A 25528-nucleotide genomic window follows, 5' to 3' on the forward strand; every position below is an offset into this window, starting at 1 on the left:
AATTCAGCATATGTAAGTGAAAAGTAATTCATCTGGGGAGAAACTGCCATATGAAGAGAAACTCAGAGAGCTGGGATTGATTAGCCTGGAGAAGCTCAGGGTGAATCTTATCAATGTGTATCAATACCTGATGCGAGCGAGTAGAGAAGATTAAGCCCGGTGACTGGACAAGTGACAATGGGTACAAATTAAAATGCAAGAAATTCTGTCCTTCCAAGCTCACCCATTCTGTGATTCTGTTTAAAAAGTATCCTAAAAAGTGTATTCGTAATGAAGAGCTCCGACCTGGCTGTTACCACTCCAGAATGAATGACAGGGCAGGATTTCAAACAGATAAATACTGGTTAAAATGTGGGAATAAAAGAGCAGGAATGAATAGGCAATGGAAACAAGTAGAAAGAATTATAATACAAACGTCTATGAAAATATCAGCTCAGGGCTAACCGGTGACCAGTAAAACAAATACATTGTTAGAAAATATTAGAAAATGCTCATAGAATAAAGCAGAAAGCATCCCATTCTTACCCCTGGGGCATTAATTTTTTGTATATTTTGTCTAGTTCTAGTCTTCTCATCTGCAGAAGGATACAGCAGGCAACTGTACAGCAAAGTGAAAATAAGATAATTGAAATTATAATTGCTTTCATATGAGGAACAATTAAATGGATCAGGATTCCTTTGGCTGAAACAAACCACACTATGGGAGGATATGATTGAGACTTACAACATCACATGCTGAATATAGCAAGCAAATAGACAGTTGCTCACTGTCTCATCTAATCCGAGAAAGGGAATCAAATGAAAGCAGCAGGTGGAAAGCACAAAACTGAAAGAAGGATGTATATGTAGTTAAGGTGTGCAACTCTGTCACAGGAGGTGTAAATTATTTTGGGTTCAAAATACCTGCATGAGAAATTCTCTCCTGTGAAGAGAAATACAGCTATTGTATTTGAAGACACCATCACTACGGGCTCAAAACGCCCTGGGCCACAAACTGCTGAAGTCTGCAGTAACATTCCGGCAAGTATCATGACATGCTTGTCCTGTTGGTATGCTATTGCCTAGGCAAAGCTACTCACTGTTGCTGGTGACAGATGGACCTTGCTCTGACCTGATCAAACTGGTTGCCATAGTAGACCTTGATCTGCCCCCATTTGAATTCACATTTCTGTGTGCATTTCCTCCAATGTTTGTTATAGATTGAATACAGATTGTTGTTTGGCTTACTTGGCAATCCCTGCCTTGATATTGTGTCTCCGTCCTCTGGCCACCAGATCTTCTGATTTATCAGGATTGCTTCACACACTGTTGTGCAAAGGGCGAGATATTGAGGACAGCAGTTACTTAATCCACTCCATTCCATTCTAACAGCTAATCCTGCAGGCACATGCAACCTAAGGGTAGATGAGGTATGTTATCCCTTCAGAGGGGATTATGGATAAGATGGTCGCACAGCAGGAAAGGGGTTATTCCTTCCCATCCCCTCTTAACATTAACCATGGTAAGTACTGAAAGCAACTGGAGAAGGAGAAATGAATATGTTCTTTATTAAATGCAAAGTCACTCCATTCCACACTTTCCTCCCTTGAAATGATCATTTAAATTACACCCTCTTTGAAAATGGAAAGAGTTCTTTCACAACCGTTGCTTTCTGAGAAGGAACTGGAGTTGCCTTGGTTGTGAGAAATACAGGTTTTGCTAAAGCAGAAAGGTACTGCACACAGATGCATGCCTACTATGTCTCCTTAGCTAGTTTACTGTATTCATAAAATGGATCTTTAGCTTTCCCACCAACATAGGAAATCCAAAGCAAATCTTAAAGCAGCCTTTGAGGAACCAATGTGGAAATAGCAAGCTCTGGAAATTTATTACTAGTTTTTATTTCATTAAGACTGAAAGGAAACTCTTCATATCAACCTGGTCTGTCAAAAATTCTGTAATTTTTTTTTCTGTCTTCTGAACTCAGTTGTAAATATATTATATATTTGGCTGCCCTGGATACAAATATACTTGCCTTGAAAAAAGAACAGTTTACAGCACCCGCTGCTCATTATGTTCATGAGGTGCACGTGAAGTGCTACTGTGGGAAAACTCTAACGTCCAAACTATGTTGTTCTTACTTCGCCCTTCGAAAACTGTTTTCTCACCCTTTTCATTGTTGATGTGCAGTAGATGATAGATGTACTTCAAATACCAATCTGTTTTCTGATTATTCAAGAGGTAATAAATGTTTTGTAAGGACTCTGACAATCCTAAACAGGAATCTACTTCTGTATTATTATTGTTTACATATTTCAATGGGGACATTTAAAAAAGAATATTTAGGTCATCCAGTCTTAAAAGCTGTCCTTGCTTTAGAGGTTTATGACACAATGCAGAAATATAAGCTGTCATTTTTAAGACTACTGCTGGCATTATTTGGGATTAAATGATTAATCACTTTATCTGAACAAAATTCAATGTAAGTAGGTGGCTAGCCTTTTTCACTGTTTTCCAGAAGAGAAGTAAGGTGTGGCGTCTCTTGAGTGTTACACCTCATACCTAGCAAAATAACATTTCAAAGCATGCAACTAAGTTTTTCACACTATCTTCAGCAAGCAAATTGTTGTGGCACAGAACTGGGAACCTACTAATGATCATTACACAAGACTCCGTTAATGATCTTCAAAATACACGTTGGTTTCCTCTGAAAAACACTGGTATATCACTCTCATATACAACCACAGCTTTCTGAGCAGTTGAAACACTATTTTTCTTGTTGTTCTTCCCCAGAAAGCTGACTGCTGCCTGTCACAACCCCAACGCTGTGTGTAATCCACTTTTGTAAACTGTGTTGGCTATAAGCAATGTATTTTAATTGCCCAGAGCTAATGTGCTTATAGTCTTAAATCCCCCTTACTGTTCACAGAAACTGAGCAGGCACCGAGAGGATCAATGGATGGGAGTGCCCAGCTCTGGCTGCTGTTGGAAGGAGGGGAGAGAAGCATCATTATGTAGTTGCTTCATAAAAATAGGCTGGATTCTTTCAAAAAGGAGCGGCCAGCCACAGCAGGATCATTTACATTGCAGTGTGGTTTCCAGAGAAATCCTGCCTAGAGTGCTGGGACTGCTGCAGCACTTTTGCTCCTTGCTGTTATCTGCTGAATGTGAAATCATACGGATGTGCTGACTGGGTTTAAGGATGTCACACGGAAAAGGAACATCCCTGAATCTGACACACATGCTGACAGTCACTTTTACAAACCTCGCAAATTACTACATGAAGAAGAAAAAAAGAATGAGCATGTGTATGTGTGTCATTTCTGCTAGGAGGGACTGGTGAGCTTAGCGATCGTGCTTGTTTCACTGTGAATCATAACTCCTGACTCACTGCCACGACAACATATGGGTCAGCCTCGCAGTCTGGAAATGGGAGAGCAGGATTAGTCTTTGCAACAGGAGACCTGCAGATTGCTGTCAACCTCTCTGAAGTGGCTGAGCTTCTCAGCTTCTGCTGCATGTTGTCCATAGTTCACATAACTGAGAAAATCCTTGGAAGTACCAATAAATTAAGAATTTTGACACCTGGAGACATGCATCCTCCTGAGACTTTTGTGTACTTAAACAACCTAAACAGAAACTATGCATTTCAAGGGTTGGTTTTATTTGTGATGGCACCGGTGTAGGGAGAGAGAGGAGGACAGGCATGCAGTTATGTAGCCACTCTCCCATCGTGAATTTCACAGCTCATGCTAAACTAGACAGTGCTGGCAGTGAAAGCACACAAACCCTTAGCTCCCTTGGCATATCTGCCCTTGCTGTTTCTGCAGTCTTCTATAGGAAATACCGTTATCCCCATGTTTAAGCTGTGGAAGCTACAGCAGATGGTTCAAGTGAACTTACCGAAGGCTCCCAGGTGTCTTTCAGACACAGAATGAGACTGCAGGAGCCTTTTGTTGTTTGTTCCAGGTTGTCTGTCATGTTACTGACTCATTACTGACACACTCACCTTTGTTGCTAAGGTTACAGCGCAGCTCGGGCAGCAGGAACAAACCGGATGGAAGGCCTCCTAGATTTTCCTTGCTCTCAGTGGCTGCCTAAGGGCACTATGCAACTGGTCTAGGGTCCCCTGAGGACACACGAAGCGCAATGGCCCTTTCATTATAAAACCCAGCCCTAAGGGAGGGACTGTAAATAATTCCCCATCTTTTGAGAAAGGTAATCACAGTTACTCAGTCCCAATGACCTGTTTTCATCGTCAAGGTTATAGCCAAGTCCGTAATGCAGTGGACAGGGAATTTCGATGCTGAGAATACAGGAGCTACCATTGCTAAGATATTTTCCCATTTTTGTCACATCCCTGAAGTAATCCAAACCTCAGGAACGCTGTTTGCATACATTCATGCTAGCTGAGACGGAGCTGACATCTTTCTACTTCTCTGAGCCCTATCAGGCCAGGAACTAGGCAGCCTTCATATGCAAGACTGTAAAGGCGTGAGGGGAAACTCTGAACTGCAAATTTCATCTCCCCATATATGCATCTCCATATGTAGCAGGGAGCTGCCTCGGAACCAGTTATGCTAGTTTCTACCGTCAGACCACTTCCTTCAGCAGTGCATGAAGAATAGGAAAGTATACACATAATTATTTACAAATATTATATGTGGATGCGTTGATCTGCTTGGTGCTATTCTGCCAGAATTTCAGAGTGCACCGAGAAGAAATCAAGAGAAAACAGCATAGCATTAAAAAAAAATGCAGATAAAAGGTCTCCACTGTTCTTCTAGGAAGACTAATTATCAGAGAGGGCTAACCAAGCCATTACAGCTTGACCCTCTCACATCTGAATTCAAGATCAAATGGGATAGTAAATGGTAAAAAGAAAAAAACCCTCCAGCCTTATTAAAGAAAGGGATTGCATTAGTTGTCACGAGTAACCGAGATCTCCTGATGAGCAGTGAAAAGCACGCAAGAACACAGGCAGACACCCATGAATTACAGCAGGCTAGATGTCTCTCCCAACTCAGAGATGGCTTCACTGAAGAGACCCTACAAAAGCTTGACAGGAATGTAAATTCATATTTTTCTCTGACTGTTGTACAGCTTTCAGTGAATAAATAATACTGTTATTTTGAAGGAGCTAGATCTGAGCTACTTTAAATATCTGCTGCCACTGGCTCCTGTAATAGGGATGAAAAATACACAACACGGCCTGGCTTTCCAGAGTTAAAATAGATACACAGACAGCAAACTGATCGACTGCAGCAGACAGATCCAATCTCAGAGTGAGAGGACTACATAGTTCCACCTGAAGGATGACAACACGGAGAAACACCTGTTCTCACAGAAAGGTCTAAAGCACTGCGTCCATACGCATGAGCTATGGGACTGTTCATTTAGGGCGGGTTTTACCTCCTTTCTTGCAGCTGCTCAACACTAAGGTCAAGGATCTGAATGCTATCGTGGCCAACCCTTCATTCTGAGTGAGGTATAGAATTATAATCTGAATCAGGACAAATATCCATATTGAATAGTTTGATTATATGGCTATAATGGAAAAAAATCAAATCCTGGAATACAAATACTCTCTGACTTCAAGGGATTCAGTACCCTTAGTAGAATACTTTGCTGTTCGGGTCCACCTTCCAAATTCAAATTCTTATCCTGTTCCACAGCAAGACTCCACAGCTCCTATATACTTCAACAAAAATGACAGAGTATACAGATCCAGATTTCTTGTATGTCTGCAAAGCAAAATTCAAACCACGAAAACTAAGTCACACCTTCAACAAATCTCAAATTATTACTAATAAACAGGCACAGTCCCGGTATAAACACAGCCAGCCATTTGCACATGTTTAATTATATAATATGTGTCCATAATTTAATAGGATAATTATTGTTATTGTACTCATCCTGGGAGTTAGTTTTGTGAGGTAGAGGCAGGAGAGCAGATGCTGAAAGGCGAAGGAGCACGGCACCAGAGTTGTTTACCACACAAAGACATGAGAACGCTTCCTGTGTTGACCCTGTAGCTCGGCTGAAGGCAGCTGCCCGGCAGTCAGGACTCCGCTAGCAGAGCTGTGCCCTCTGCATCCAGCGTTCTGACCCAAACCACCGCAGCCTCACAGGGACACCTGCCCTGCGCTGAGTGCTGACACGGCGCGATCTCCTTCCTTCAGTGTGACCACAGCAGAGGCTGGGGCCGCTGGTGTCTGCCGCACAGTCAGCCTTAGGGGGTGAGCAGAGCCTGCCTACCGGGCCCAGGGCTGTACCACGGACCAAGGGCAACTGCAGGCCCGCACCAGACAGGCGCTTGCTTAATTCTAAAAAGTTGCACTTGCTTACACACGGTCTGAGGGAGGTTTCAAGCTGTTAATAGCAGGTTAGCCGCATTGGTTATAAAGAGGCCTTCTCACTGAAATCAGTTTGGGGGTTTTAATGGAGGATGGAAGATTTTGCTGGCATAAAAGCGTACAGCGTCACATACGAAGTGGCCTACGCTGCCGGACACGGGGGACTTTGTGACCAGAGGAGCCCATTCCTTTGGCGGCCGGTTCCTGACCGGCTGTTCTTCACCTGCAGAAGCGGCTGCTTGCCCGGCTTCAGCGCAGGAACCCGGCTAGTGGCCATCGCGCGGCTCAAGCTTCCTCCTTCCCCTCTGCAGTTTCACTAATTCTCCTCCACCGACCGCGCTTCCTGACGCCACCGCACAACCGCCCCGCTCCCCACGGAGCGGGCTGCGCGCGCGCGGCCGGCCCCGCGGCACCCCTCCGCCGTGCGCAAGGCCGCAGTGAGCAGGCGCGCACTGACAGCGCGGGCAGAGCCTTCCCCGCCCGCCGTAAACAAACGCGCGGCGCCGCGGCGCCCCTCGCTCTGCGCATGCGCCTCCCGCAGGGGCGGGGGTGTTTTTCTCCCTGTCCCCCCGCCGCTGGCGCACCTGAGGCGCACGCGCGGGGCAGGCGGCGAGTGGGGCGCGCAGGCGCAGATTGTGCCGCCGTAGGCTGCGCAGGGAGCGTCCGCCAGGGCCGGGCCGTGCGCCGCCGCCGGGATGGACGAGGACGTGCTGACGACCCTGAAGATCCTCATCATCGGCGAGAGCGGCGTCGGCAAGTCCAGGTGAGGGGGTGCCGGCCTCCCCCGGCCTCTCCTGCCACGACGCGGGGCATCGGTCGGGCCCGGCCTAGTCCCCCGCGGCGCCGCGTCGGACGCCGCCGCCTCTGCCTCAGCGGCCGCCCGGCCTGGGCGCGGCCCGTCCGGAGGAGGGCTAGGTCCCGCGGGGGAGCTTCCTCGCCCCTTCTCGGCCGGCCCTCCTGCGGGCGGAGGGCTGCCGGCCTCTGCCGCAGCCCGCCCCCAGCCTCCGGCCCGAGCTGCTGTCTGCCTCGCCCGGCTGGAATCTGAGAGGAAGCAGAGCTCTGCCGGCCTGGGCGGGGGAGGCCTGGACCTCCCCGTGTCCTGTGGCCTGTGGAGAGGCGCGTGCGCGTACATCCGCGTAATGATTTGGGATTTATCTGCTCCGTAATACGTACATGTAGAGTCACAAGTGACCCAGTGCTGGGTGCAGAGGTGGGGGTAGGGCACATGAGGTAGGCAGTGAAGTATTCTACCACTGATTCTTCTGCTGACTAATTATACTGTTTCTCAAGTACTTTGAAGTTGATTTTTCTCCCTCCCCCCATCCAGTGCCCTCTTCATGGCGCTTGTGTAAGCTACCTTTCTTGTCTTTCAGTCTTTTTTTCTTTAACTTTTTTTGTTAGTGGCATAGATCTTAATAAAGGAAGTGGGAGATAAATGCAGGAGGGCATCTGGGAATGTGCCACACGTGTCATGTTAGACTTGGTGTTTTTATGGCAGTAATCGAGTCTTTTGCTAAATGGGTAAAAAAAAAAAACTTGTTAAAAATCTGCGAGTCACTTCTTTGAGTTAGCGACTGAGTTGATAATCCAGTACAGTAGGCCTCTCATGACAGACATAATCTGAGCAAATTTCTTTTAGTTGAGGTCATCTTTTATATGTGGCCATATGGAAGGATATTTCCCAAGATGGATATTATGCACGATGTTTTTGTACACCTACTTACACACTGATTTCTTCACATCAGAAAAGTTGTTAAAAGAGACTTTATGTGGAGGAAATAAAATTGTTACAGGACAATAACACTATAGCTCTTCAGGTACAGAACTTAATATTGAGCTATTCCTGAATTTGTGTCACTTACCTATTACTTAACTAGGGAATGCGAGATGTTAAACTTGTATTAGCATGATGTAGTAAGTGGTTGGAGTCCTGACTTCTGAACCAAACTGCTGTCTTAAACCTGGTCCCTGTCAGTGTGCTGTGCTTTGTAGAAGACGGTATCTGAATATGAAAGAAAGGGAAGGTAGAAGATGGCTGGGCTTAGCACTCGAGACTTGTAAACTGATGCTTTTATTCTAGTGGCAGTATGAGGGTTGCATATTTTGTGTGTTTTGGACAAAACTAGTTTTGTTGTAGCTAAAAGTAGCTGCTCTTAAATAGCATCCTGATACAACTGTTGGAAGGTACCAGTAAAAACTTATGTGCTATTGATTTTTTTTTTTTCATTTTCATTATTCTTTGGTTAATAAAGCTACCAATTGGTTTTGGGGTTCTGGAATAAGGAGAAAAAAAAAAAGGTTGGTCCGTGGCTAACTTCAGAGTTGTCACCCAGCCTTTTTTAAGTAAAGGAATTACGGTAGTCTCTTCTGTCACTGCAGGACTGTGTTCAAATGCTAAAAAGGACTTGGCTGCTAAATTCACATTTCAAAAGAGAAGAGAGGATGAAAAAAAATGCAGGGAGAGGGGGAAAGACCAGAAATAAATAGGACTTTGTTTAGTTTCTCTAGCCTGGAAATGAATAGAAGCTGTCAGTCATAGCAAACAGCTGTCTGCCACATGGTAATATACACTTGTCACAGATGCAGAAGACTGGCGATTTAAAAAACTGTATGCTGAAGAATCCTTGTCTCTTGCCAGAGTATTTATACTTGGCACAAGTACAGTGGCATTATGGGACCCTGCTACTATAGTGTGATGTGCTGGTAAATCTTAGTTGTAGTAGTTCTGTTGGTAGCAAACGTATCCATTGGAATAGGGGGGAAATGTTGGTATGTGAAAGGCATTATATAGAAAAAGATAAAAAATCGTAAAACCATGGTGAACTAATTGTACTCTTGAACTTCTGCGTCTTTATTTCTGATGGGTGTAGTCCTTACTGTTCAACTGTGTGCCCAGTTGAAGAAGTTATTTCTGGGGTGAAAAGCTGACTTAGAATTTACTTCTCAAGCTTACAGAAATACTGTGTGAGGCAATATGAAACCAAAAAAAAATCTTACTTTTGTATCAAATTCTAGGAGAACAAAAATAGAATAAGATAGACAGACATAAAACGCTCTGAGAAGCAGAACATGTGACTGTTGAGGCAACTGATTTGACAATTTTTGTGGTACTTTGTTTTGAATGAGACATATTCGGCAGTAGATACAGAGAAGAGGCCTGGGCTCTTCTGGCAGAGGATGTCTGTTGTATTGTTTTAGTGTTCCCTTCTTTGTTTGTTGCAGGAGAGACATTATGGAAAAATGAGATGTGTTTTTTATTTAGCTGTGTGATCTTGCTGTTACTTCCAGACTTGTAATTTATAGGCTTCTGGCAAGCTATGATATGCTGCAATAATAATTAACTCTTGTTTTTCTTCCCTCCGTATCAGCCTTCTGCTGCGCTTCACAGATGATACATTTGACCCAGAACTTGCAGCAACGATTGGTAAGTACGTGCTGGTGCTACCTTAGAAAAATCCATACCAGTTTCAGTATGAAATTGTAGTTTGTTCAGACTTGCCTAAACAGTAGTGAAGTTCACACGTCTGCTTCTCTGTAAGGAAGGAATGATGTGGACATGGTTTTAGCATGCGGTACTCATTGGTGTAGAGCATTGACAGTACTGGCCTGTAGTTGTCCCTTTTATGCAAAAATATATCCTTGGCTAGGAAAACAGATATTAATGTCACACTTCACCATGGAGATGGAAGTCATAGGTACAGCCAGTGAAAAGCTCTAGTAGAATAACCTGCAGCTCACTCTTTGCCGGCATTTCAGGCTAAAATGGAAATGTAAGAGCTACTGTTATGTCTCCTACTGATTTATCTGTGCAAGATAGCTATCAAGTTGTTTGAATAGTAACATTGCTTTCCAGAACTTGTCTTCTGTGCAATGTGATACTTGGTAGCTATCTTAAGAAGACTTAAGACTCCCTTTAGTAGGGAAGGTTAGCTCTTGCAACTCCGGACAATACTAAAGCGTACTGGGCTCTGTGGCTACTGCTTTTCCTCTATAGGCAAGAAATTATAGTATGGCGCTTTCTCTCCTACTTAGTGATCAGTTTCTTGGCAGCTAGGCTCTTGAGAAGAATGGAAGAGAGCCAAGAATCTAGAGCTGCTGGGGAAAAAAGCAGTGATGTGGCATTGTTGTGTTGGTATGATACCTACCAACAGTGAAATCAGTTGTGCTGGAGGACGGTGGCCCAGACTGGAGGATATGTGGAATGTGGTCAGAGCGTGCAGGGATGCGACGAGGAAGGCCAAAGCCCACCTGGAATTGAAGCTGGCAGGAGATGTCAAAAACAACAAGAAGAGCTTCTTCAACTACATCAGCAGCAAAAGGAAGGCTAGGGACAATGTGGGGCCACTGCTGAATGAGGCGGGTGTCCTGGTGACGAAGGATGCGGAGAAGGCAGAGCTACTGAATGCATTCTTTGCTTCAGTCTTCAGTGCCAGGGCAGACCCTCAGGAATCCCAGGCCCCGGAGGTAAGAGAGGAAGTCTACAGAGAGGACGACTTTCCCTTGGCCGAGGAGGACTGTGTGAGGGATCGCTTAAGTGATCTGGATGTCCACAAATCCATGGGCCCCGATGGAATGCACCCACGAGTGCTGAGGGAGCTGGCGGATGTCATTGCTGAGCCACTCTCCATCATCTTTGAGAGGTTCTGGAGGACAGGAGAGGTGCCCGAGGACTGGAGAAAGGCCAATGTCACTCCAATCTTCAAAAAGGGCAAGAAGGAGGACCCAGGGAACTACAGGCCGGTCAGCCTCACCTCCATCCCGGGAAAGGTGATGGAGCAGCTTATCCTGGAGGTCATCAACAAGCAAGTGGAGGAAAAGAAGGTTATCAGGAGTGGTCAGCATGGATTCACCAAGGGGAAATCATGCCTGACCAATCTGATAGCTTTCTATGATGGCATGACTGGCTGGGTAGATGAAGGGAGAGCCGTAGATGTTGTCTACCTCGACTTCAGCAAGGCTTTTGACACAGTCTCCCATAACATCCTCCTAGGGAAACTCAGGAAGCATTGGCTGGATGAGTGGTCGGTGGGGTGGATTGAGAACTGGCTGAATGGCAAAACTCAGAGGGTTGTCATCAGTGGCGCTGAGTCTAGTTGGAGGCTGGTAACTAGTGGTGTCACTCAGGGGTCAGTACTGGGCCCAGTCTTGTTTAACTTCTTCGTCAACGACCTGGATGAAGAGTTAGAATGTACCCTCAGCAAGTTTGCTGATGACACCAAACTGGGAGGTGTGGTAGATACACCGGCAGGCTGTGCTCCCATTCAGCGTGACCTGGACAGTCTGGAAAGCTGGGCAGAGAGGAACCTGATGAAGTTCAACAAAGGCAAATGCAGCGTCCTGCACCTGGGGAGGACCAACCCCATGCATCAGTACAGGCTTGGGGCAGACCTGCTGGAGAGCAGCTCTGTGGAGAGGGACCTGGGTGTCCTTGTGGACGACAGGTTAACCATGACCCAGCAGTGTGCCCTGGCTGCCAAGAAGGCCAATGGCATTCTGGGGTGCATGAAGAAGAGTGTGGCCAGCAGGTCGAGGGAGGTTCTCCTTCCCCTCTACACTGCCCTGGTGAGGCCTCACCTGGAGTACTGTGTCCAGTTCTGGGCTCCCCACTTCAAGAAAGATCAAGAGCTACTGGAGAGAGTCCAGCAGAGGGCTACGAGGATGGTGAGGGGACTGGAACATCTCTCCTACAAGGAGAGGCTGAGGGAGCTGGGCTTGTTCAGCCTGAAGAAGAGAAGGCTGCGAGGTGACCTAATATATGCTTACAAATATCTGAAGGGTGGGTGTCAGGAGGATGGGGCCAAGCTCTTTTCAGTGGTGCCCAGTGACAGGACAAGGGGCAATGGGCACAAACTGAGGCACAGGAAGTTCCGTCTGAACATGAGGAAGAACTTCTTCCCTCTGAGGGTGACGGAGCACTGGAACAGGCTGCCCAGGGAGGTGGTGGAGTCTCCTTCTTTGGAGATATTCAGGAACCGCTTGGACAAGGTCCTCTACACTCTACTGTAGGTGACCCTGCTTGGGCAGGAGAGTTGGACTAGATGACCCCCAGAGGTCCCTTCCAACCCCTACCATTCTGTGATTCTGTGATTCTATATACTATGTAGATGGCTGTCAAAGGAAGCAAAACGAAACTTCTAAGAATGTGGTGCAGCTCTCTGCCAAATTAATAACTGAAGTAATGGAAAATAAAGATAATTTTTCCACACGGTGCATTGAATTGCATTTTTTACTTTCTCTGTAGGAAGAGTTCAGGCTGAGGACTTGTATCAGATTTTTTTCTTTGAGTTCTGCTGTTGGTAAACAAAGCCAGCTCTGTCTAATTGGTTAAGAAGTGAATAAATTGATCTATTTTTCAACAGTGTAAATAAGGTACAGGAGTACTGCTTCATGTAAAGCACTGAGCAGCCAAGAGGAGGAACATGGCCTTTTTTTGTTCATTTCGTTGCTTGTAAGAAATGGACTTCTGCAAGTAGCCTGACCTCAGTTCATGAGGAGGATAGGGTGGAAGGCAACAGGAATGTAACAGACCAGGTGGTGAAGATGGCATCTTGTATTCAAATGGTTTGGCACTGTCTATACTTCAAATCACATTACTTTCTTGATATGTCAGTCATGTGGACCAGGAAGTCAGTGCAGAATGGCTATTTTAGCTTTCATGATGTTTGAATAGCAATAGACTAGTGTGGTCTCAGTGTAGGCATCTTTATTTTTATTTTTTTAGTTTTTTTCTTAATTGTGGTTTTTCTCATTCTGCTGTCCATCCATATATACTCTTTACGAATGTCAAAAACTGACATCAGTGCACTATTTGAGAAACTAAGGAATTATTTCCTGAAGTAACTCTTCCTCTTTGGGATTTGTCAAAATGCACAACAACAGTATGTGTGGTAGCTAATTTTTGGCTGTTAAACAGCAACAACTCAAGGTTTACCACTGGCAGATTCTACCCTGTCAGTATGGCATCTACTGGCAGGTCCTACCCTGCTCTATTTCTGATTTGGAAAAGAAGGAAGAGTACTCAGTGTGGGCATTGCTTCAAATAGAGTTTGAGTTCAGAAACAAATACACTAAGCTAGAATGAACATGATCATTTGGCAGGAGAAGGAAGTTTCTAGAGACTGAGCAAATGCTGGCCTAGATCACCCTAGCTCTTAGGCCTCTCTAGCTGATGTTTGTGGTAGTATTGTGCAGTAGAGCTACTGTGACCCCAGCTGTGAAAGTCCTATAGCATGGAGTGTGGAGCACTCATGTGAGATAGATAGCAGATGATTTTCTTCTAATTTTTTTCCTACTGAACTGGAAGGGGAAGAGAATCTGGGTTGTTCATAGTTGTTTTCTTGTTTCACGCTTTTTAAACTACTAGGCTGTGACATTGCCATTTTTCTGGTGTGTGTATTGTTAAGAAGCAACATGTCAACTTTAAATTCAGGGCAGGATTTGTTGTTCATACAGATAAAATACTTGGAGTGAGTTCTTAGAGATAGCTGTTTCCTGCTGCATGAAGACAGATCCTAGGTGCCAAATTCAGGTACTCACAAGATAGTGAAATGCCAAAAGACTTTGTGAATCTTGACCTGGATTTCTTTTGTGCTGATCAGATGCTACTTTGAGTTTGGGGGTGGAAGAGGTTTTTAAATAATTTTAAGGCTTTCCTGTTGAGACTGCAGAGTATGGTGCTTTTTCAAAATGAAAGAATTGACTACAGATAATGTCATCTTTCAATGTCATCTACATACTGACTGCTGTACTAGTTAAAATGACTATTTTTTTTATTTGGATTAGAAAATGAAGAGATAATATGCTATATATTTAAAAAACCCAAAACAACAAACAGCTGGGCACACAACCACAACATTGGGGAAAGCCTTGACTGCAGCATGACTGATCACTTGCAATGACCTGTTGAGATGTACCTTGTCTTTGTAGCTTGCACAAATCTACTGGGTGCAATTTAAATGAAACCCTAAACTATTGTTTTGTGTGTTTTTTCTCCAGAATTTTGTAAAAGGCCTGTGGTATTCTCAGGAGAATAAGCTGCCTTGGGCAAATATTTTGACTTCAGTAGCTGCAGTTGGATTAACTATGTTTTATTCAGTCTGGCAGATCGCCTGTTCTCCTGTCGTTTTCTTGAGGCTAACTTGTTCGCTGGGCTTCATCACATGGATTTTACCAGACTATATATACCCCAGTATTTTCTGTTGTCCTTACTGCTCATGCTTGTCTTTACTTGTTTGCTCTTTTGGTAAGAGATTCTAGGTAAGCATGCAGCACAATACCTGTTTCATAAGTGAAGTAATGTATTGCACAGATCTGGTGTCTCTTAACTTTTTAGCCTTTCTTGCACATGGAGTCCTCCAACTCCAAGCTGTTCAGCTTGTCAGTTACCTCCAACACAAATAATAGTCTAGCTGATTTTGTGCTTCCTGTAAATACAGCATGGTATGCTGGCCTAAATGCGAGAGCAGCATGCAGGTGACAGAGCTATTCTTTGCAGACTCTTAAGTCCGTAGTATGTTAGTGTGTAGTGCTGAGTCCATCTGACTGAGGCGGTAGGTGTCAACGCACCGGAGTACAGTCTGGTAGTGCTGTCCTGTTTCTGACTGCCTTCTGAGGCAGGGTGGAAAGCACTGTCAGCTTTTCTGTTGTCAAGGGTAGAAACATCACTCTTGCAAGCTCAGAACTGACATCTGTCATACAAACATGTCTATATTTCACTGAAGTATTTAGGGAACATAAGTACCCTGTTTGTTCAATTTAACAAGATTTTCTTGAGCCCTGCATTTTTTTTTCTACTTGTCCTCTTTTATGGCAGATTGATAATCAAAGTCCTAGTTAGTAAAAAGATCTATTTTTGTTAAGTGGATTTTGTATGTTTGGTTTACTAGGATTATACCTGCTGTGTCTTGATCACTTTAAAAGATATATTTTGGTGTGCTATTAGTTCATTTTCATACTCCTGCTTTTCAGTGATCAGCCAATAACACATGGGTTTTATTCACTATTTTAGTTTCTTAATTTAAAGCATTGTCTCATGCAGAATTTAAAGCGTAGTCTTTTGAATTTAAGCCCGCAGCAAGGCTAACATAAAGGTGTATATGCACTTTTCCATTAAATGAAAATTGCGGAACTGTGCAGACAGAAGATACTGAGTCTTTTTTACTGAGTCGGAGAAGGATACTGTGGCTTCACAATACACCCAATACATTTGTCCGAAGGAAAATTTTTCCTTCTTGAAACTACTATGACATACTTTTGATTTGTTATGTTAAGTATCTGGTAGACCTGTAATATCTACAGTTACAGGTTTTGGTGTCAGACTAATGGGTAAAAGAATGTGCTGTGAGCTGAGCAATGGTGATTTTTACAGTTCAGGGAAAGAAACGTGCAATTACAGTGGAAGAGAAGACTCTCAAAAAGTTACCACTCAGTGGTGAAAAATTGACAGGACAGGATGTTCTTTAGGATCAATTTCAGTCAACTTACTAGCATAGCAGTCTTGTATGAACAAGGTAAAGTTCTAGTAACTGGTGTTTAAAACAAAGTTAATAGTGACTGTTCTTTTCTGTGAACATAACTAGGATGATGTACCATCCTTGCACGTGGCATGGAGCGTTGTATTATTGTGAAGTTACGGACTAAGAGTCTTAGTCCCTGAAAAAAGAGTTCTGTTCCGTTACTGCAAAAGTTCGTATACTTTGGCAAAATTTTGCCAGAAATAGAGTATGGGCTTCTTCCAGTGCAGAATGTAGTCTGAAAATCACTTGACGCTTCAGGGAACACTAGTGGGCTGAAGCTGTGAAACAGTGGAATGAAAATTGTGTGTAATTTTTTTTTTTTTTTAAATGAAGCTCTTTTAAACCTCAGTTGCAGTGAAGTCTTAAATCTGCTTGGAGTGTGCAGTTTCTTAAGCATTCTGTATACCCTCTGTGACTTTAAGTTGGATATATTTTGGCAGCTGTTTGCACTTGTTTGTAATCTGCATGCCCTTGGGAACAGAAGTGCAGTGCACTTATCATGAGGCCCTACTTAAACATCTTGTGTTAGAATAGTTAAAACAGAAATGCTTGTAGCAAGTGCAATGACTGCCGTTTCAAGTCAAAGTGCAAAACAGTTTGCTGTTACACTTGAAAGCTGTTCATATAAAGATGTCAACTTTCCACACTACTACTTCATTTTAGGGCTGCTGCCTGGTGGGGAGTGAGAGTCACTCCAAAATATTTTAAACATACATCCAGTTACTTGCTGTCGTGGTTTAAGTCTGTCTGGCAGCTAAGTACCATGCAGCCACTCGCTCCCCTCTCCCAGTGGGATGGGGGGGAGGGTGGGGAAAAAAGAAGTAGTTGTGTGTTGAGATAAAGACAGTTTAATAGGACAGCGAAGGAAGGGATGATAATAGTGGCATATGCACAACAAGTGATGCACAATACAATTGCTTACTGCTTGCTGACTGATGCCCAGCCTGTCCCTAAGCAGTGGTCGCTGCCCCCAGCCAGCTCCCCCAGCTTAGATACTGAGCGTGATGCCATGAGGTATGGAACATTGCTTTGGCCAGGTTGGGTCAACTGTCCTAGCTGTTCCTCCTCTCAGCTTCCCATGCTCTGGGCAGCTAAGAACATCAGTATGTTAACATTATTTTCATCCTAAATCACTTGCTGTTGATAACCAAAGGATTAAGTTATAGCAAAATGGATCATAATTGTACCCAGCCTCTCAAACTGATGCGTGTTGCTGTATTCTTTAAATTTGCACAGTCATTAACAACTTCTCCTCCTTGGCTTGAGTTTTGTGCAGCTTGTCCTTGGGCAAGTGTGGGCTGCTAGTAGCTGTGTATTTAAAAAAAAAAGCGGACGGGAAGAGAAATTGTCAGATTTTGAGGTAGATCACTTATCAACAGCAGAACTGTTACCCTCTGGTCTGTGGTTTGTGTTGGTTTTTTTTTTTTGTCATTGACCGTGGTATTGGTGAGTCCCTGATGTTGCTGGGATCCCTGTAAGAGATACACTGTGTGTTCAAATCATCCAAAGCTTATTTGACGTGTTTGTTGCAGGAATTGCTGTCATCTAACATTATTTCTCACTGGATAGCGATCATAGTAAAGGAGTCTTTGTCTATATCAGTTTACCTCCACATGATCACCTTGATGGGACTTGGTCAGATTGTTTGAGATAGGAAAATAGAGCAGATACATGAAAGCGGCTTCCTTCTTTATTTTGAAAGTATGTTCCTCAAGATGGTGGGTGTATTCAGGGAGAATGCATGTATGAATAATAAATAGAAAGTTAATCCGCTTGAATTATAAACTTGAATATTTGTCCTGGAATATGTGCTTTAATACAGGAAATGTAGTATTTGCCTTACTTCCGTAAAATATTTTGAGTCAATGGCTTAAAAGGTCCTTCGGCTTTTGCAAAAGCCTTTCAGAAACAAAATCTTGAGTTTTGAGCAAGATTCATAAATAGCTGATGAAACTTACTCTTCCTGCTCCTGTCAAAACACAACTTGTTTTCGGAGTTTGATTTTTTTTTTTTTTTTTTTCTTTTTACTTTATCTTTCAAAAATAGTTGTAGTATGTTTGAAGAACTAAAATACTTTTCCTCCTCTAGGGGTGGATTTCAAGGTGAAAACTATTTCAGTTGATGGAAACAAAGCTAAGCTGGCAATATGGGTAGGTCCCTCCTAAGTTCTTAATGTATTGCTCTGCTTTACTCCTGGCTTGTATAATGCACAGTTTGTATAGAATTCTTTTCTCTTTACTATGGAGGCGATTTGGACAAGTGGGAGGTTAATACTGAGCCATTTAGAAGGTGGAATGAACTGTGGGGCAACTGGCTAATGGGACAGTTCTGTTGCCTATGAGCTGCTTCTGCAGCACTGATGTCAGGTCTGGTTGGGATAGGAGTAGAGAAAAGGAGGAATAAAATGGTACTAAATCAATTGGACTTTTAAAACTGTGAATGTGGCCATTCCTAGTTTTTTTTTTTTTTTAAATGCATAGTTCATTGTTTAACTTGAAAAGAGTTAGCTCTTGCTAATCTGAGACTTCCCTGTATACATCGTTCTTGTCTGTACTTGACTAGTTTTAGAAGGGTGCATTTCTTAACCTAAACATTATGGGCAAAATTTAGTAGTGTATTAACAGGTTAAGAATTATTGTTGCATGCTCAATTTATGCTCAAAAGTTACCTCTCAAAACAATTCTTAGACTAAAAACTTTGTAGCCCTTGTACAAAGAGACTTTCAGAGGCTTGAGGTCAGTGTTACTTATAGCAGATGCAGCTCAAAGAGGAAGAGGCGATGTTGGTAATCTTAGCCATGGAGTGTTCAACATCTGCTCTAGTTAAAAGTAGAACTTCTAAACGAATGGCAGGTGAAGAAAGAAAAAGTACTTGCAAGCTTTTTTAAACATTCTGCAGACCAGCCTCCACACTTGTGTGACTTGAAGCACCTTTTGAATATTCAGATCCAATTGTGACTTCTTGTAGCAAGCAAGGCAAGAATGAAACCTTGTTCCTCAGGTATGTAAGTAAGATACCTGACTTACTTCTTTGGGAAACAGTAGTGGAATGTGAAACAGTGCAATACTTGTGTTGCTGTGAGAGTGTTTCATATCTGAACTATCACACAGGACTTATGTCTTAGTGTGACAGTAGTAATCATCACTAAAATAAATGAGTTTGAGGAGGAAAATAACTGCAGCAACTTGACAAATAGACATACAGGAGGAAAACCAGACTGATAGCAGAATGAGTGATCACGAGATGGAAAATACTACATAGAACTAACTTAGGGTTTATCTTCTTTCATATTGGTGAATATGAAGAAAGAATTGTGAGGTAAACCGAAAAGGAAAAGCTTGTAAAGGTGTATCGTGACACAAAACCAGTTTGAGATGTGTGGGACAGACCGAGTGACTTGCAGAATTTTGGAAAGTCCAGTTCAGTTATTCAGGTTCTTTGGCAGGGAACTGTTTTGAATCCACAGTTTCATGTGTTTCTTCTAACCTGGGGTCACTTAAATTTGGGGATGTAAATTCAACTTTACTTAAAATCAGAAAAACCTCTGACTTATTGGTGCTTCTGCTTTCTCATAGCAGGTTAAATGCATTTATCCTGACACTGAATCCACTTTAGTTGGACCAAGGTGACTGAAGTGAAGGAACCAGTTTTGTTGCCATGGGTTTTGATGCTTGTTACAAACCCTTGGAAGCATAGCTGCAGTACTGTCTTGCTGGTTGCTGCCGTGCTAGCTGCAGAAGAAAAGCTTCCATAGAAATAGCTGTCTTATTGCTATATAGTCCAGTTATTCGCTACAGCTAACAGTGTAAAGGTATTTTCTAGGACAGACTACATGAAATCTCAAAGTTAATGTGCCGTAAAACAGCAGGGGAGGGTATAAACTCAGTTAATCTGGTAGTTCAATGTACTTCGAATCTTATTTTGCATGTTCATTAGAAACAGAATATCTGAAAGCTAAACTAGATTCTGCTCAAATTCTGAATAATGGAACTTTCTGAATGGCTTTTTAGGATACTGCAGGTCAGGAGCGTTTCAGAACATTAACACCCAGTTACTATAGAGGTGCACAAGGTGTTATCCTAGGTAAGTATAGCTTTGTGTACTGTTTTGAATATTTGTGGTTTTCTCGTGCATTGGAGATATACAAACTCATGTAACCTTTCTAATATATCTATATCTAATAGATATTAAAAATTGTTGTATCTGTGCCAAACAACTCGTATTAAAGGACCTTGAATTTGATGTCAGACCTCTTTCTCATGTAGTCAATCTCACGAGCCTGAGAACCACCGAATTTTGCATGAGATTAAAAGCTACTGCTTTTTGAAGGCATAGCTTGGAGCTGTCCTTGTGCTGTGAGGAATTTGCCTTTTATTTATTACTTTTGGTTTTTGCCTGTGCTCACTAAGTCCAGAGTTAAAAAAAAAAAAATTCTTCTTCTCAGTGTATTCTTTCTGTATCACTATGTATACAGCTTTCTCCTTTTCTTCTCCCTATTCCTTTTTCCTAATTAAATTAATGTAAACACTGTGGAGTCTGGCTGGGATTTTTTTGCTATTTGTGTCCCCATACGGATGGAATGTTACACAGTCAGAATCACTTAGAAACCACTAGCTGGGAGCATAAAAAGCATTAGTCTGTGTGGGAGAAATCCAGGACAAACCCTTTAATTGCAACTTCACAGTAAAGTCTCTTTTGCTTTTCTTTTGTCTTTGGCAACCTGTTAACTAGCCACTGAGCAATGAAGTTCAGCTTCTCCACTGCTAGAAGTGAGGAGCTAACTAAAGTAAGGGCAGGGAATAAAGTTTAATTTTTTGAAGTTGCGTCTGACTTGAGAGATTCTTGATAAGGCACTGTGTGCAGTTAAATGGTTTAACTTGGAATAACCTCTGTGATGAGACTTCTTGGTAGGTTTTGTTTTGTATGTACTATTTCCCAAGTTTGAATTCTGAGTTGCATAATCTTCCTGGTATAGGAAGATGCTGTCAAGGCATGTCTTGTCAAGTCACTTAATTGCTGGCACTGAACCTGCCACTTACTCTTGAAAGCTGTAGAAGTAAACAAGCACTGTTTGGGAGCCCTTCCATTCCATTTAATAATCTTCTCCTGACTATTTATTTTTTAAATGACTTCCTGAAAATAAGGTTGTTCATGCAAGCCAAGATATAGATTTGATCGAAACAATCTTTTCATGCCTGTCTGCACATGGGATGTGAGAATGAAGAAAAAAATACTTTCATAGGTTGAAATGGTAGCTGTTAAGTCCTGGGTAGCGGGTTGTAGGTTTGACAAAGTCTGCTTTTTGTCTGCCCTTTCTGCTTCTATTATGGCTTATTACTTATGTCCCATACAAATGCTAAATAGCTCAAAACACTAAAATGCTGAAAATTCAGTAGTTCACTGGTATTTGTGAGGATTTGGTGATCAGTTTAGTTTTAAGCTAAGCCAGTGGCATAGCAGTGGTGTTGAGTTGTAATGTTACTAACTTGGTGCAGAAGGTCATGCCATCCTCTTCACATATCTTTTGTGTTAGTGATGTTAAAAGTATCCTACATCAAGGAGCTGCAAGTATAGAATTACTTGAAGAATGATAGTCTCTAGCCTGTAAGCTAGGATGTCTCAAGACAAACTAGTCTGAGAAAAGTAGACAAATGAATCTTGGAGTTGCTATGTATTAGTATCGTCAGTGATCTGAGCTGGTGGATGTTCACCTTTTTTCTAATTATTGTCGTGCTGTAGTAAGTATAGTGGAATCCTTGGGACTCCTTCAGTTTTCTAATTGAAAAAGCCTAATTTTTGCTCCTTTTGTAACGTAAGCTGTATTTCTTAGAAAAATATTGTGGAAATAATATTGCTAATATCTTTCAGTTTATGATGTCACAAGAAGAGATACTTTTGTCAAGCTGGATAACTGGTTAAATGAACTGGAAACATACTGCACAAGGAATGACATAGTGAAAATGCTAGTTGGAAACAAGATTGATAAGGTAAACCGAATTCAACGGCAGTAAGTAATCTGTTGGTGTATTTTGTTTGTAATGGTTATTGATACTATGTCTTATTATAGGAAAACCGTGAAGTTGACAGAAATGAAGGTCTCAAATTTGCAAGAAAGCATTCCATGTTGTTCATAGGTATGTTACAGATACTTGCAGGGATCTTACTTGATTTTTGTTATGTAATGAAAAGCACCACTTCTGTAGGACTGGTAGTCTTTATACGTACAATCCAATTAGTGATATTTCTCGGCTGCAGCAGATAAAAAATGGGAATACCTATCATCTTTGTCAAACTGTCCCTAAATATTTCCAGATGCCTATTCTAATTGTGGCCGAGTATACTGAGATTCATAAGGATTAAGGGCTGAATATAGGCTGTACTGTTGTCTGACAAAACCTGTTTTAGGTTTGGGGTTTTGTCTGATTTCTTTTCCCAGACGACTTGCTAAATTAAAACCAGAAGCAAAATGAAAGAGGGAAAACTGATACTAGTGGCCAGCTTTCAGTGTAGCGAAAGAGCTGGTACTTGACAGAAATCTGTATTAGAACTGGGATGTAAAAATAGGTAGGAATATATTTAATTTATAAATGGTGGGTAGGATTGAATAATAACATAATCATGACTGAAGCAAATATGTTGGTCTCATCTTGCTGCAAAATGAGATGGCTGTTGTAGGCAAAACCTTGTCATGATAAATTAAAGTAGGTGGTGAAGTGATTCTTTATGCATAAGTTTATTCCATGTTTCATTTAAGGATCAGCAGGGATTATTTTATAGGATGACTCCAGTAGCAAAGCAGTTCATTGACATGTTCTGTACTTAGACTTATGCTCTTCATCTCTGACTAATGAGGTACCTTTGTCTAGTACCTTGCTGTGTTTCTTTTTGGCTACAGTCAAATGTGGAAATAGAAGTTCAAAGTTGAGGCATAAGCTGTGAAGTGCATGGAAGAAGAAAAGAAACATGAAAAATCGTAGAATCATAGAATGCTTTGGGTTGGAAGGGACCTTTAGAGGTCGTCTAGCCGAACCCCCCTGCAGTGAGCAGGGATATCTTCAACTAGACCAGGTTGCTCAGAGCCCCATCCAACCTGGCCTTGAATGTTTCCAGGGATGGGGCCTCCACTACCTCTCTGAGCAACCTGTGCCAGTGTTTCGCCACCTTCATTGTAAAAAATTTTTTCCTTATATCTAGTCTATATCTACCCTCTCTTAGTTTAAAGCCATTGCTCCTTGTCCTATTGCAGCAGGCCTTGCTAAAAAGATTTTTCCCCATCTTTCCTATAGGCCCCCTGCAGATACTGAAAGGCTGCAATAAGGTCTCCCTGCAGCCTTCTCTTCTCCAGGCTGAACAGCCCCAACTCTCTCAGCCTTTCCTCATAGGAGAGGTGCTCCAGCCCTCAGATCATTTTTGTCTCCCTCTTCCGGACCCGACAAAAATAAGCTGTAACTAAATATGTATATCTGCAGGCTATATATGCTAGGTATCTGCATGGCTGTGTAGGAGAACAGGACAAGCCCTAGTGGGACTAAACAGTTTTGGATGGTATCTATTGCTCTCGTAATATACCCTGTGAGCAAATTCTTGGGCTTAGTCAAAGTAAGGCTCCTGAGTGAAATTACCTAGAATTCTACTAACTGCAGAAGAAATTAGATCCCTTATTGATTTTTATCACTTGAATTGTACAGTGGAGGCTGACCTATAATCCTACAGAATGGGTCCTTGCTTCTTATGATATGGTGGTACTGCAGTTCTGACTAATGTACAAGAACTGAAACACAGGACAGCAACAAGCCTTATCAGACATCTTAAGTTAGTAGAACCCTCCTTTCTTCTTACTGAAGGAAGATAAAGCTTAGCTATAGCTGACTCCATATATTCTACTGACATTCAACTTGGAAGCTCTTCTGTTAAGAGTCTTTTGAGGTGCTGCTTTGTGTGGTGACAGAAACCTGCATACCTGCTAATTTTGGCACTGCTACATTTGTGTAGAATGTATTGTAGAAGTTGTAGGTCTAAGTTGTAGGTTGAGACTTAACTGAAACGGAAATACTAAACAGTTTACTGGAAGCTATGCTAACATGTGACTTCTTGCATCCCTTCTCCAGAGGCAAGTGCGAAAACATGTGATGGTGTACAGTGTGCCTTTGAAGAACTTGTTGAAAAAATCATTCAGACTCCTGGACTGTGGGAGAGTGAGAGCCAAAACAGAGGTGTAAAGTTATCAAACAAGGAAGAAGGATATGGAGGAGGAGGAGCATGTGGTGGATATTGTTCTATGTTATAAACTTTGGGAAGCTTATTCTTTGCATATTTAAACAGATAGTGACATCTTTCTGTACATAAATTCATTAAATGCTATTTTTAGGGACCTTGCAGTTTGCACATACTTGTTTTGTATCATGGCAGTGAACACTTGTAGGAAAAATGTTCTTTAGCTTTCCCAGTTTGAAAATGTTATGGTAAGCATGCCCAATTTGCAATCTTCAGGTTTTTATAAGTAACATAAATAATGTGCAAGAACTAATGCACTAAAAATTTTACAACTGTATACGTTTATCATGTAATTATTCAAAACAAACCCATCTAACAGACACATGACTGCATTGTCTGCTCTTTGTCTTATTTTTAAATACTCTTGAAATTATAGAACTACGTATTGTGCACAGTGAAAACAGTGTGAGCTATAAATGTTACATTTCATCTCTTCGTAAAAAATGCTTTTTTATGGTATTAAAAACAGCAAGATTATACAGTTCTTGGGCAAATCTGCTAAATTTCTGTCTTTCGGCAGAGCTGTCTGAAATACAGATTGATACAGGCCGTAGTTGGTATCAGCACTTTCTTGAAGAGATGCTTTGAAAGCTTCCTTTGCAAAAGCTGGGATGCCCTTTTTTCTTTTTAATCATTACTTCAGTTGATGGCTTAACTGGAGTTTTAATCCTGTGATATTTATATACTAAATTTGTGGTACTCTTGCACTCTAGGTTTTTATGATGCAATCTACTCTAGACTTGCTGTAGAAAGTCTTCATTATTGGCAAGGGGTCTGAGTGACATTTTTGTTCTTTCATCGTGAATCAGTTTGCCACACTGCAGTACGGATGTCTAATTTTCCTAAATGTTTGTAATATAACTTTATCTCAAACTGTAGCTCACTGTGGCTGTGAAGATCTCTATCACATGTCTGCTCTGTGCAGCTACTTGTTCAGAAAGAAAACTTCCTGTCACAGACACTAAATGGGAAGCTATAGGGCTTCTTCATCTCTGTATGGAAAAATACTATTGCATTGAGTATTCACTTGAATTTACTGTATCAAAGCCAATGGTTTGTTTCAGAAGACTTGTATAGATTAATAAATTTTTTTTCCACAGTATTCAATTTTTCTAATCTCTTCCTATTGTAGAGTTGTATATTTTCTAGCACGTACAGTGTAAATAGGGTCACTTCTTACGGACAAATCTTTTCTGGTTTCTGAAGGACAAGACAAGGATGCTGTGTTGTGGGTTTTTTCTTTTAAATAATCACTACAATGCAATCGGTAACTGAGCTATTGGGCAGTTTCTTGTAAATACAGCGAATGACAGTACCTTTTATTACTGCAAGGTTTTGTGTAAATGTCGGCATACGTGATCTGTATTTTGCAGCAGGTCTTGCCTGTTTCTGTTAAAATACATT

The 25528-nt window shown here is 42.1% G+C and overlaps 1 protein-coding gene across 1 annotated transcript; it reads left to right on the top strand.

Moving 5' to 3' along the window:
* The first annotated feature begins 6930 nt into the window (after positions 1 to 6930).
* On the top strand, positions 6931 to 25226 carry RAB18 (RAB18, member RAS oncogene family). The gene is made up of 7 exons (XM_075419590.1): positions 6931 to 7098; positions 9704 to 9759; positions 17939 to 18000; positions 19861 to 19933; positions 21719 to 21837; positions 21918 to 21984; positions 23959 to 25226. The coding sequence occupies exons 1-7, from the start codon at positions 7031 to 7033 to the stop codon at positions 24135 to 24137; spliced, it is 624 nt and encodes a 207-aa protein (XP_075275705.1). The 5' UTR covers positions 6931 to 7030; the 3' UTR covers positions 24138 to 25226.
* The last annotated feature ends 302 nt before the right edge of the window (positions 25227 to 25528 follow it).

The sequence above is a fragment of the Opisthocomus hoazin genome, chromosome 4, assembly GCF_030867145.1.
Source record: "Opisthocomus hoazin isolate bOpiHoa1 chromosome 4, bOpiHoa1.hap1, whole genome shotgun sequence".
NCBI lineage: Eukaryota > Metazoa > Chordata > Aves > Opisthocomiformes > Opisthocomidae > Opisthocomus > Opisthocomus hoazin.